Source organism: Mobula hypostoma, chromosome 10 (genome assembly GCF_963921235.1).
Source record: "Mobula hypostoma chromosome 10, sMobHyp1.1, whole genome shotgun sequence".
NCBI classification, from domain to species: Eukaryota; Metazoa; Chordata; class Chondrichthyes; order Myliobatiformes; family Myliobatidae; genus Mobula; species Mobula hypostoma.
In genome coordinates, this window is record NC_086106.1 from 16319932 (window position 1) to 16333710 (window position 13779).

General features: G+C 55.1%; 1 protein-coding gene across 2 annotated transcripts in view; it reads right to left on the reverse strand.

The window, feature by feature from the left end:
* Positions 1-13779, reverse strand: part of LOC134352673 (uncharacterized) — a 58747-nt gene that overhangs the window by 26107 nt on the left and 18861 nt on the right. For both annotated transcript variants that reach the window (XM_063060050.1, XM_063060049.1), the window contains 9 exons: positions 9794-10105; positions 8650-8967; positions 7218-7316; positions 6460-6777; positions 5208-5273; positions 4655-4972; positions 3404-3469; positions 2851-3168; positions 1859-1924 (listed from right to left, as the gene is read on the reverse strand). In XM_063060050.1, coding sequence (XP_062916120.1) covers positions 1859-1924; positions 2851-3168; positions 3404-3469; positions 4655-4972; positions 5208-5273; positions 6460-6777; positions 7218-7316; positions 8650-8967; positions 9794-10105 — 1881 coding nt within the window. The remainder of the gene's footprint in view (positions 1-1858; positions 1925-2850; positions 3169-3403; positions 3470-4654; positions 4973-5207; positions 5274-6459; positions 6778-7217; positions 7317-8649; positions 8968-9793; positions 10106-13779) is intronic.

Genomic DNA, 13779 nt, shown 5'->3' on the forward strand with positions numbered 1-13779 from the left:
GGAAGTGTATGGTCATGCATTTTAGAAGAAATGAAACAGTTAACTATTTTCTAAATGGAGAGACAATACAAAACACAGAGGTGCAGAGGGACTTGGGAGTCCTTCTGCAGGATTCCCTGAAGGTTAATTTGCTGGTTGAGTCTGAGGTGAGGAAGGCAAATGCAATGTTAGCATTCATTTCAAGAGGACAAGAATATTAAAGCAAGGATGTAATGTTGAGACTTTATAAAGCACTGGTGAGGCCTCACTTGGAGTGTTGTGAGCAGTTTTGGGACCCATCTCTCTGAAAGGATGTGCTGAAACCGGAGAGGGTTCAAAGGAGGTTCATGAAAAATTTTCCAGGATTGAATGACTTGTCATATGAAGAACGTTTGATGGCTCAGAACCTGAATTCACCAAAATTCATAAAATGAGGGGTGACCTCATTGAAACCTATTGAATGGTGAAAGGCCTTGATAGAGTGGATGTGGAGAGGATGTTTCCTATGATGGAGAGTTTAAAACCAGAGGACACAGCCTCAGAATAGAGGGGATGAGGAGGAATTTCTTTAGCCAGAGAGTGGTGAATCTGTGGAATTCTTTGCCACAGGCATGTGTGGAGGTCAAGTCTTTATGCAAGTTTAAGGCAGAGGTTAATAGATCCTTGACTGGTCGAGGCGTGCAGGGAAATTGAGAGAAGGCAGGAGATTGCGGCTGAGGGGATCAGGCGTAATGAAACCGTGGAGCAGGGGCCGGCTGGTGGTGCCGGACCCGGGAGCGGAGGTTCCCGGGTTCGAATCTAGTCGGGTCCACTCCCGAGCACGCTTTCCATCCGTGCCGGGTTGAGTGTCAAGACCACAACTCGACCTCGTAAAATAAAGGGAAAAATACTGCGAAATGTCCGTGTGAGGAATGGCGGGCCACGCAGTCTCTCTCTCGCTCAGCGCCTTGCGGTTCGTCCATCGTCGTCGACAAAGACCCTCGACACCATTCGTCACCTAGAGACTGTGTCGGGAGATGACTGGTCAGGAATGTCCTGGCACATGTTGGGCAGACATGTGTAGGCACTGCTACTGTTGCGCTGGTGGCTCTGGACTCGCGCAGTTCGCGCTTATGTTGTGTTTCAGCAGTGCGCCTTGGTCGTAAGCTTCACAGCCCTTGCGGATGAGGCCGCGCCAGGTAGGACGGTTTTGTGCCAGCGTTTCCCAAGAGCTCGTGTCTATGTCAAGCGACCTCAGGGAGGCCTTTAGTGCGTCTTTGTAACATTTCTTCTGCCCTCCATGCGAGCGTCTTCCAGCAGAGAGTTCCCCACAAAGGAGCTGCTCGGGTATGCGCTCGCCCAGCATGTGGATGACAGCGCCTTGTAAAAGCCATGAAAAAGACAACATCACGAACGCCCCCGAGCTCCAGAGTGATCGAGGGGTGTTCAGCGTGCTGATGGCGAGGTAGGTGCCCTCGGGGGTTCTCACCAGCTCCACGTTCCGCACTCCTGAGGTCACCGGCCTCCCCTCCACCTCCCAGCCGAAGGAGACCGATGCCGGGTAGAATCCGGTGGCCCCACAGGTGAGCGTGACGCTGGCTCCGTCCCCGGAGGGGGTCTCGGGGGTCCACAGCAAGAACGTGACTGGCGGCTGTGGGGCTGGAACTGAGAGAGAGGATGCGGTCACGCATCAAACCGTGCCTGTCGTTCCCTGCGGGAGTGGGAATTCAGCCGGGGAGCAGAATCTATACAGGGACAGGGGTCGGGGAGTTGAGAGAGAGACTCAAAGACAGGGAGAGAGGTAGAGAAGGGAGGGGTCACATACACGAGGAATGGCAGAGGAGAGAGTCGGGGAGGAAGATGGGGAAGTGTGTTGGGGGGGAGCTTTCCTGGCACTTACCGACTGTTGTCAAGTCCATCTCCATGGATTCTGTTGTTAATGGTGTTGTTAAGGATTGGTGCGAGGCTGGAGAGGAGACACAATTATAGGAAAGATGTCAATAAAATAGAGAGAGTACAGAGAAGATTTACTAGAATGTTACCTGGGTTTCATCACCTAAGTTACAGAGAAAGGTTGAACAAGTTGGGTCTTTATTCTTTGGAACGTAGAAGGTTGAGGGGGGACTTGATACAGGTATTTAAAATTATGAGGGGGATAGATAGAGTTGACGTGGATAGGCTTTTTCCATTGAGACTGGGGGAGATTCAAACAAGAGGACATGAGTTGAGAGTTAAAGGGCAAAAGTTTAGGGGTAAGATGAGGGGGATCTTCTTTACTCAGAGAGTGGTAGCTGTGTGGAACGAGCTTCCAGCAGAAGTGGTTGAAACAGGTTCGATGTTATCATTTAAAGTTAAATTGGACAGCTATATGGACAGGAAAGGAATGGAGGGTTATGGGCTGAGTGCAGGTCGGTGGGACTAGGTGGGAGTAAGAGTTCGGCACGGACTAGAAAGGCCGAGATGGCCTGTTTCCGTGCTGTAGTTGTTATATGGTTATATGGTTATACACACATGACTGGATCCCAATCTGGAACAGGAATATTCATCCACGTGTTACTCACTGGTTGTGCTGTAGGTTCCCTCACTGATCTGATGCGGGTCTGACCCAGGGATATGGAGACAGGAATTGTGCAGGCTGCTCCCGGTGTGTGTCTGACCCAGGGATATGGAGACGGGAACTGTGCACGGTATTCCCAGTGTAGGTCAGGCACATGGAGTCGGAGATGGGAACTGTGTACAATGATCCCAGTGTGTGTCTGACCCTGGGATACAGAGACGGGAACTGTGCACGGTATTCCCAGTGCAGGTCAGACAGGGATTCGGAGATGTATGTGAGCTGCTGATATGTGACAACCCCCACACTCCCCCCACCCCCTGCCTCAGCCCACTCACCGTAGACGTCGATGTCCTTTCTGACGGGCTGATCCAGCTGCTGGTGGCTGATCAGACACGTGTGGCGAGCCCCCGAGCTCCAGAGTGATCGAGGGGTGTTCAGCGTGCTGATGGCGAGGTAGGTGCCCTCGGGGGTTCTCACCGGCTCCGTGTTCCGCACTCCTGAGGTCACCAGCCTCCCCTCCACCTCCCAGCCGAAGGAGACCAATGCCGGGTAGAATCCGGTGGCCCCACAGGTGAGCGTGACGCTGGCTCCGTCCCCGGAGGGGGTCTCGGGGGGCTGCAGCAAGAACGTGACTGGCGGCTGTGGGGCTGGAACTGAGAGAGAGGATGCGGTCACACATCAAACCGTGCCTGTCGTTCCCTGCGGGAGTGGGAATTCAGCCGGGGAGCAGAAACTATACAGGGACAGGGGTGGGGGAGTTGAGGGAGAGACTCAAAGACAGGGAGAGAGGTAGAGAAGGGAGGGGTCACATACACGAGGAATGGCGGAGGAGAGAGTCGGGGAGGAAGATGGGGAAGTGTGTTGGGGGGGAGCTTTCCTGGCACTTACCGACTGTTGTCAAGTCCATCTCCATGGATTCTGTTGTTAATGGTGTTGTTAAGGATTGGTGCGAGGCTGGAGAGGAGACACGATTATAGGAAAGATGTCAATAAAATAGAGAGAGTACAGAGAAGATTTACTAGAATGTCACCTGGGTTTCATCACCTAAGTTACAGAGAAAGGTTGAACAAGTTGGGTCTTTATTCTTTGGAACGTAGAAGGTTGAGGGGGGACTTGATAGAGGTATTTAAAATTATGAGGGGGATAGATAGAGTTGATGGGGATAGGCTTTTTCCATTGAGACTGGGGGAGATTCAAACAAGAGGACATGAGTTGAGAGTTAAAGGGCAAAAGTTTAGGGGTAACATGAGGGGGATCTTCTTTACTCAGAGAGTGGTAGCTGTGTGGAACGAGCTTCCAGCAGAAGTGGTTGAGGCAGGTTCGATGTTGTCGTTTAAAGTTAAATTGGACAGCTATATGGACAGGAAAGGAATGGAGGGTTATGGGCTGAGTGTAGGTAGGTGGGACTAGGTGGGAGTAAGAGTTCGGCACGGACTAGAAGGGCCGAGATGGCCTGTTTCCATGCTGTAGTTGTTATATGGTTATATGGTTTTGCACACATGACTGGATCCCAATCTGGAACAGGAATATTCATCCACGTGTTACTCACTGGTTGTGCTGTAGGTTCCCTCACTGATCCGATGTGGGTCTGACCCAGGGATATGGAGACAGGAACTGTGCAGGGTGCTCCCGGTGTGGGTCTGACCCAGGGATACAGAGACAGGAACTATGCACGGTGCTCCCGGTGTGGACTGACTCAGGGATACGGAGATGGGAACTGTGCACGGTATTCCCAGTGTAGGTCAGACACAGGGAGTCGGAGATGGGAACTGTGTACAATGATTCCAGTGTGTGTCTGACCCTGGGATACGGAGATGGGAACAATGCACGGTGCTCCCGGTGTGGGTCTGACCCAGGGATATAGAGACGGGAACTGTGCACGGTGCTCCCGGTGTGGGTCTGACCCAGGGATACAGAGACAGGAACGGTGCACGGTATTCCCAGTGTAGGTCAGGCACAGGGAGTCGGAGACGGGAACTGTGTACAATGATCCCAGTGTGTGTCTGACCCTGGGATACAGAGACGGGAACTGTGCACGGTATTCCCAGTTCAGGTCAGACAGGGATTCGGAGATGTATGTGAGCTGCTGATATGTGACACCCCCCACACTCCCCCCAGCCCTTGCCTCAGCCCACTCACCGTAGACGTCGATGTCCTTTCTGACGGGCTGATCCAGCTGCTGGTGGCTGATCAGACACGTGTGGCGAGCCCCCGAGCTCCAGAGTGATCGAGGGGTGTTCAGCGTGCTGATGGCGAGGTAGGTGCCGTCGGGGGTTCTCACCGGCTCCGTGTTCCGCACTCCTGAGGTCACCAGCCTCCCCTCCACCTCCCAGCCGAAGGAGACCAATGCCGGGTAGAATCCGGTGGCCCCACAGGTGAGCGTGACGCTGGCTCCGTCCCCGGAGGGGGTCTCGGGGGGCCGCAGCAAGAACGTGACTGGCGGCTGTGGGGCTGGAACTGAGAGAGAGGATGCGGTCACACATCAAACCGTGCCTGTCGTTCTCTGCGGGAGTGGGAATTCAGCCGGGGAGCAGAATCTATACAGGGACAGGGGTCGGGGAGTTGAGAGAGAGACTCAAAGACAGGGAGAGAGGTAGAGAAGGGAGGGGTCACATACACGAGGAATGGCGGAGGAGAGAGTCGGGGAGGAAGATGGGGAAGTGTGTTGGGGGGGAGCTTTCCTGGCACTTACCGACTGTTGTCAAGTCCATCTCCATGGATTCTGTTGTTAATGGTGTTGTTAAGGATTGGTGCGAGGCTGGAGAGGAGACACGATTATAGGAAAGATGTCAATAAAATAGAGAGAGTACAGAGAAGATTTACTAGAATGTTACCTGGGTCTCATCACCTAAGTTACAGAGAAAGGTTGAACAAGTTGGGTCTTTATTCTTTGGAACGTAGAAGGTTGAGGGGGGACTTGATACAGGTATTTAAAATTATGAGGGGGATAGATACAGTTGACGTGGATAGGCTTTTTCCATTGAGACTGGGGGAGATTCAAACAAGAGGACATGAGTTGAAAGTTAAAGGGCAAAAGTTTAGGGGTAAGATGAGGGGGATCTTCTTTACTCAGAGAGTGGTAGCTGTGTGGAACGAGCTTCCAGCAGAAGTGGTTGAAGCAGGTTCGATGTTGTCGTTTAAAGTTAAATTGGACAGCTATATGGACAGGAAAGGAATGGAGGGTTATGGGCTGAGTGCAGGTCGGTGGGATTAGGTGAGAGTAAGCATTCGGCGCGGACTAGAAGGGCCGAGATGGCCTGTTTCCATGCTGTAGTTGTTATATGGTTATATGGTTATACACACATGACTGGATCCCAATCTGGAACAGGAATATTCATCCACGTGTTACTCACTGGTTGTGCTGTAGGTTCCCTCACTGATCCGATGCGGGTCTGACCCAGGGATACGGAGACAGGAACTGTGCAGGGTGCTCCCGGTGTGTGTCTGACCCAGGGATACAGAGACAGGAACTATGAATGGTGCTCCCGGTGTGGGTCTGACCCAGGGATACGGAGATGGGAACTGTGCACGGTATTCCCAGTGTAGGTCAGACACAGGGAGTCGGAGATGGGAACTGTGTACAATGATTCCAGTGTGTGTCTGACCCTGGGATACGGAGATGGGAACAATGCACGGTGCTCCCGGTGTGGGTCTGACCCAAGGATATGGAGACGGGAACTGTGCACGGTGCTCCCGGTGTGGGTCTGACCCAGGGATACAGAGACAGGAACGGTGCACGGTATTCCCAGTGTAGGTCAGGCACAGGGAGTCGGAGATGAGAACTGTGTACAATGATCCCAGTGTGTGTCTGACCCTGGGATACAGAGACGGGAACTGTGCACGGTATTCCCAGTGCAGGTCAGACAGGGATTCGGAGATGTATGTGAGCTGCTGATATGTGTCAACCCCCACACTCCCCCCACCCCCTGCCTAAGCCCACTCACCGTAGACGTCGATGTCCTTTCTGACGGGCTGATCCAGCTGCTGGTGGCTGATCAGACACGTGTGGCGAGCCCCCGAGCTCCAGAGTGATCGAGGGGTGTTCAGCGTGCTGATGGCGAGGTAGGTGCCCTCGGGGGTTCTCACCGGCTCCACGTTCCGCACTCCTGAGGTCACCGGCCTCCCCTCCACCTCCCAGCCGAAGGAGACCGATGCTGGGTAGAATCCGGTGGCCCCACAGGTGAGCGTGACGCTGGCTCCGTCCCCGGAGGGGGTCTCGGGGGGCCGCAGCAAGAACGTGACTGGCGGCTGTGGGGCTGGAACTGAGAGAGAGGATGCGGTCACACATCAAACCGTGCCTGTCGTTCCCTGCGGGAGTGGGAATTCAGCCGGGGAGCAGAAACTGCAGAGGGTCACTGTGGAGAGGGAAGAGACTCAGAGACGGGGAGAGGTGTAGAGGAGGGAGGGGGCAGCATGGGAGTTGGTCGCGGAGCTGGGAAGGGGTGTTTGAATGCAAATGAATCACAGAGACAGGGAAGTGAGGAGGACACAGAGACAGGCATTGTGTAAGGGAAGGAGAAGATCATAGAGGTGGGGTGGGGGCATGGGTGAGGGAGAGGGTCTCTGAGATGGGGAGGGATGTTGGGGTGGGAATGCTTTCAAAGATGGGGAAGAGCTTAGGGGTGGGAGGGCATCATCGGGATAAGGATTTGTCGGGGAGGAAGATGGGGAAGTGTGTGGGGGGAGCTTTCCTGGCACTTACCAACTGTTGTTGAGTCCATCACCATGGATTCTGTTGTTAATGGTGTTGTTAAGGATTGGTGCGAGGCTGGAGAGGAGACACACATGACCGGATCCCAATCTGGAACAGGAATATTCATCCAAATATTACTGACTGGTTGTGCTGTAGGTTTCCTCACTGATCTGGTGTGGGTCTGACCCAGGGATACGGAAACAGGAAATGTGCACGATGCTCCCGGTGTGGGTCTGACCCAGGGATATGGAGACGGGAACTGTGCACAGTGTTCCCGGTGTGGGTCTGACCCAGGGATATGGAGACGGGAACTGTGCACAGTGTTCCCGGTGTGGGTCTGACCCAGGGATATGGAGACGGGAACTGTGCGCAGTGTTCCCGGTGTGGGTCTGACCCAGGGATACGGAAACAGGAACTGTGCACGGTGCTCCCGGTGTGGGTCTGACCCAGGGATACCAAGACGGGAACTGCGCACGGTGCTCCCGGTGTGGGTCTGACCCAGGGATACGGAGACAGGAACTGTGCACGGTGCTCCCGGTGTGGGTCTGACCCAGGGATACGGAGACGGGAACAGTGCACGGTGCTCCCGGTGTGGGTCTGACCCAGGGATAGGGAGACGGGAACTGTGCACAGTGCTCCTGGTGTGGGTCTGACCCAGGGATACGGAGACGGGAACTGTGCACGGTGCTCCCGGTGTGGGTCTGACCCAGGGATACGGAGACGGGAACTGTGCACGGTGCTCCCGGTGTGGGTCTGACCCAGGGATACGGAAACGGGAACTGTGCACGGTGCTCCCGGTGTGGGCCTGACCCAGGGATATGGAGATGAGAACTGTGCACAACGTTCCCGGTGTGTGTCTGACCCAGGGATACGGAGACGGGAACTATGCAGGGTTTTTCTGTTGTGGGTCTGACCCAGGGATAGAGACCAGAACTGTGCATGGTTTGGGTCTGACTCTGGGATACGGAGACGGAAACTGGGCACGGTGCTCCTGGTGTGGGTCTGACCCAGGGATACGGAGACAGGAAATGTGCACGGTGCTCCCGGTGTGGGTCTGACCCAGGGATATGGAGACGGGAACTGTGCACGGTGTTCCCGCTGTGTGTCTGACCCAGGGATACGGAGACGGGAACTATGTAGGGTGCTTCTGTTGTGGGTCTGACCCAGGGATACGGAGATGGGAACTCTGCACGGTGTTCCCGGTGTGGGTCTCTCCCAGGGATACCAAGACGGGAACTGTGCACGGTGCTCCCAGTGTGGGTCTGACCCAGGGATACGGAGATGGGAACTGTGCATGGTTTGGGTCTGACCCTGGGATACAGAGACGGGAACTGTGCACGGTATTCCCAGTGCAGGTCAGACAGGGATTCGGAGATGTATGTGAGCTGCTGATATGTGACAACCCCCACACTCCCCCCACCCCCTGCCTCAGCCCACTCACCGTAGACGTCGATGTCCTTTCTGACAGGCTGATCCAGCTGCTGGTGGCTGATCAGACACGTGTAGCGAGCCCCCGAGCTCCAGAGTGATCGAGGGGTGTTCAGCGTGCTGATGGCGAGGTAGGTGCCCTCGGGGGTTCTCACCGGCTCCACGTTCCGCACTCCTGAGGTCACCGGCCTCCCCTCCACCTCCCAGCCGAAGGAGACCGATGCCGGGTAGAATCCGGTGGCCCCACAGGTGAGCGTGATGCTGGCTCCGTCCCCGGAGGGGGTCTCGGGGGGCCGCAGCAAGAACGTGACTGGCGGCTGTGGGGCTGGAACTGAGAGAGAGGATGCGGTCACACATCAAACTGTGCCTGTCGTTCCCTGCGGGAGTGGGAATTCAGCCGGGGATCAGAAACTATACAGGGACAGGGGTGGGGTGGAGGACGGGGCGGGGTAGGAGGGGGGGGTCACAGACATGAGGAATGGCATTGGAGAGGGAGAAAGTCATGGAGATGGGAGGGGGTGTAGGGGAGGGAGGCGATCGCAGAGAAGGGACGGGCTGTGGGGTGGGGTGGGGTGTGAGTGTGTTCAAGGAGACGGGCTGGGGCAACACTCACAACACGCTGGAGGAACTCAGCAGGTCAGGCAACGTCAGTGGAAACGATCAGTCAACGTTTCCACGGACGCTGTCCGACCTGCTGAGTTCCTCCAGCGTGTTGTGAGTGTTGAATTGACCCCGGGGCACCTGCAGAGTGTTTTGCGTTGCCGTGGGGCTGGGAGTGGTCGCGGTAACATGGAGGGGTGCGCTGAGGAAAGGGGTCAGTTTAACTGGGTTATCGTCGGCGAGGAGACGGGTAGGCGCATAGGAGAGGTGAGCGGTCATGAAGATAGGAGGGAAGGAGTCACATATACAGGTAGGGGCGTGGGGCCCAGGGGTTTGCCAAGACAGGGAGGACTGTAGGATTGGGATGGGTTCACAGCGGTGGGGAGTGCAGAGGTGAGCGAGGGGTTTCACTGAGACAAGGAGGAATGGGAGTCACGGAGATGGCAACAGGTGAAGGATCAGAAGGGGGTTCATTGGAGTGCACTGACGGGATGGGGGTGGGGGCTGATGTCACCCCCCCCCCCACCCCCAGTCCTCTGAGGAGGCATCAGTCTTACCAGCATTTCTCTGGAACACACTGACGATGGGTGTGTCTCTGGAGACGTGCGTGACCAGGCAGTAAACGCTCCCGACCCGGTCCCACTCCGGGAGCGGGATGTGTATCTGACTGCTGGCGCTGTAGGTCCCGCTGCTGCTCCTGACGGGGCCGTCCTGCTCCGTGGGCAGGGAGTGCGATTTTCTGTCCACCATCCACCGGAAGGTGATGCTCTCGGGGTAGAACCCCACCGCCTTGCAGATGAGCGTCGCCCTCGCTGACCAGACCACCCCCCCCTGGAAAGGGGCCTGCAGCCGCACGTCGGGAGACCGCACTGGAGGGAAGGGTCGGTGAGAGACAGAGAGAGCCAGGTCAGACGAGGCTCCTTGTGGGAAGCTCAGCCGGAAGATTAAGGTGCATGGGATCCACGGTTCGGACTCAGAACTGGCCTGCCCACAGAAGACAGTGGCCTGGCCGGAGAGACGTAACTAGCGGTGTTCTGCAGGGACCCGCGCTGGGACCGCTGCTGTTTGCCATTTACGTAAATGTCCTGGGTGAAAATGTGGGTGGGTCAGTCGGCAAGTTCACAGATGGCGCAGAGACTGGTGGTGGGTGTGGTCAACGTCGTAGTTTGGTCAACGTAGATCAGTTACAGGTATGGGCAGGGAAATGCCAGAAGGAGTTTAAGAACGTTAAGAAATAGGAGCATTCAGCCCATCGAGCCTGCCCCGCCATTCAATAAGATCATGGTTGATCTGACCACGGACTCATCGCCACCTACCTGCCTTTTCCCCATAACCCTTAATTCCCCTACTATGCAAAAATGTATCCAACCTTAAATATGTTAACTAAGGTAGCCTCCACTGCTTCATTGGGCAGAGAATTCCACGGATTCACCACTCTCTGGGAAAAGCAGTTCTTCCTCATCTCCATCCTAAATCTACTCCCTTGAATCTTGAGGCCATGACCCCTGGTTCTGGTCTCACCTACCAGTGGAAACAACATCCCTGCCTGTATCTTCTCTATCCCTTTCATAATTTTCTATGTTTCTATAAGATCTCCTCCCATTCTTCTGAATTCCAGTGAGTACAGTCCTGGGTGACTCAATCTTGTCTCACAGTCTAGCCCCCTCATCTCTGGAATCAACCAGGTGCACCTCCTCTGAACCGCCTCCAAAGCCAATACATCCTCCCTCAAGTAAGGAGACCAGACCTGCGCACAGTACTCCCAGGTGCGGCCTCACCTGTACCCTGTACAGTTGCAGCATAACCTCCCTGCTCTTAAATTCAATCCCTCTAGCAATGAAGGCCAACATTCCGTGTGCCTCCTTGACAGCCTGCTGCACCTGCAAACCAACCTTTTGCGATTCATGTACAAGCGCTCCCAAGTCCCTCCGCACAGTGCAAGATATTGCACTTTGGGAAATCAACTGTAAAGCGGCAGTACACAGTTAATGGCCAGACATACAGAGGGACGCTGGGGTCCAAGTCCACAGCCCCCTGAATGTGGTCGAGAAGGGTAAAGAAGGCGAGGGGCACTTCGAGGCACGGAGTTCAAGAGTTGGGAAGGTGCGTAGCAGCTTCACAAACCTCTGGCCGAGGCCTCACCTGGAGTATTGTGTGCAGTCGTGGCCGCCCCGTGACTGGAGGGATGTGGGGGCTTTGGAGAGGGTGTGGAAGGGGTGTATGGGGTGTCAAGGAGGGGTAGCACCTCTGGTGGGGGAACACGTCACGTCCTTTTCAGGGCGGTTAGTCCACCTTTGGTCCCCACCTGGCGCTCAGCTCTCACCTGTGGCTCCCCGTAGCTGTTTGCATGCGACAGCGGCCACACCCCGGGCAATGGCTTCGACAAGCCGGCTAAACCAGGTGAGGGCAGCCGACGGGTCTCAAACCCTCGCTGAGATAGGGAGTTGTCTATCCCAGCATGTGAAGACAGATTCCGGCGGATTGAGCGGACGAGACCAATGGAAGGTCCAACGGTCAAGAAGGCGGTCTCTGCAAGCGTCGTGGAACATGTAGCGCAGGACAAGACACAGAAGACATCCACTGCGCCTAGTCCCATCTCCAGCCGTCTCGATTCTGTCTTGCCACTGGATCCAGATGGGAATTGGGAAGAGAGAGTGAGGCTGACGCTGCACAACTCTCCCTCACTTAAATCCAAATCACGCGCTAGTCTCGACACCGTCATAATGGTGTCGAGGTCCTCACTGACGTCAACGATGGACGAACAACAACCAACGGAAGAGGTTCACCGGAATGCTGCCCGGATTCGAGGGCAGAGGCTATAAGGAGACCTTTGGCTGGAAAAGCAGTGAGGTTGGGTGGGACCACAACCAGAGGTCGTGGGGCTAAGGCTGAAAGGTGAGATGTTTAAGGGGAGCATGAGGAGGAACTTCTTCACTCAGAGGGCGGTGAGAGTGGTGAACGAGCTGCCAGCACAAGTGGTCTGTGTGAGCTCGATTTCAATGCTTAAGAGAAGTCTCGATAGGTACGTGGATGGTAGGGGTATGGAGGGCTATGGACCCAGTGCATGGCGATGGAAGTAGGCTGTTTAGTATGGTTTTGGCATGGACTAGATGGGCCGAATGGCCTGTTTCTGTGCTGTACTTTTCTACGACCCTATGACTTAGGTCATTTTCTCTGGAGCAGCGGAGGCTGAGGGGAGATTTGTTAAGAGGTTATGAAACAGGATATTAACCTGAAGCAACTCACACTCAAGCCTGGAGGAAGTAAGCGGGCCAAGATGTATCTATTCAGGGGGGTTAAAAAGCTGATGTTTTGGGCTGAGACCCTTCATCGGGACCGGGGGAGGGTGAAGAAATCGCCGGAAGTGCGAGGTACCGATGCTAATGCCATCAGATTGGAGGCCTACCCAGACGCAATGCGAGGCATTGCCCCTCCAACCTACGTCTGACCTCATGGCGGCAGTAGGGGAGGCCGTGGACAGGTAGGTCGGTGTGGGAGAGGGAAGTGGAATTGAAATGGGTGGCCTTTTGCAAATGTGCTCAACATTAACCCTAACTGTAGTCTATGAAGGTTCTCAATCATCCAGAACACTGTACATCGAACAGCAGTAAATCAAGGCACCTTGTGCTGTCTGGAAGACATTTCGCCACTCGTCTGAGAGGCTCCTTCAGTTCTGTCCCACGGTGGGTAGTTTTCCAGCTGGTAAACTCTGTGAGTTGTTTAAAGGTGTGGCACTCACATGAGGGTGGTTAAGAGTCGTAGTCTTATCCTTTGTATGAATAGAGGCTACTTACAATGCAGTCCTAACATCTTCACCCCAGCGTCTCCACAACAGTTCACATCTCTGTTCAAGACACACACTGTGAATGGTGGGGAGTGTCGCGGGACAGAGGGACTTTGCTGTACAAGGCTAGGACACATTGTGAATGGTGGGGAGTGTCGAGGGACAGAGGGACCGCGGTGTACAAGGCTAGGACACATTGTGAATGGTGGGGAGTGTCGAGGGACAGAGGGACTTCGCTGTACAAGGCTAGGACACATTGTGAATGGTGGGGAGTGTCGAGGGGCAGAGGGACCTCGGTGTACAAGGGTAGGACACACTGTGAATGGTGGGGAGTGTTAAGGGACAGAAGGACCTCGGTGTACAAGGGTAGGACACACTGTGAATGGTGGGGAGTGTCGCGGGACAGAGGGACTTTGCTGTACAAGGCTAGGACACATTGTGAATGGTGGGGAGTGTCGAGGGACAGAGGGACCTCGGTGTACAAGGCTAGGACACATTGTGAATGGTGGGGAGTGTCGAGGGACAGAGGGACCTCGGTGTACAAGGCTAGGACACATTGTGAATGGTGGGGAGTGTCAAGGGACAGAGGGACCTCGGTGTACAAGGGTAGGACACACTGTGAATGGTGGGGAGTGTTAAGGGACAGAAGGACCTCGGTGTACAAGGGTAGGACACACTGTGAATGGTGGGGAGTGTCGCGGGACAGAGGGACTTTGCTGTACAAGGCTAGGACACATTGTGAATGGTGGGGAGTGTCGA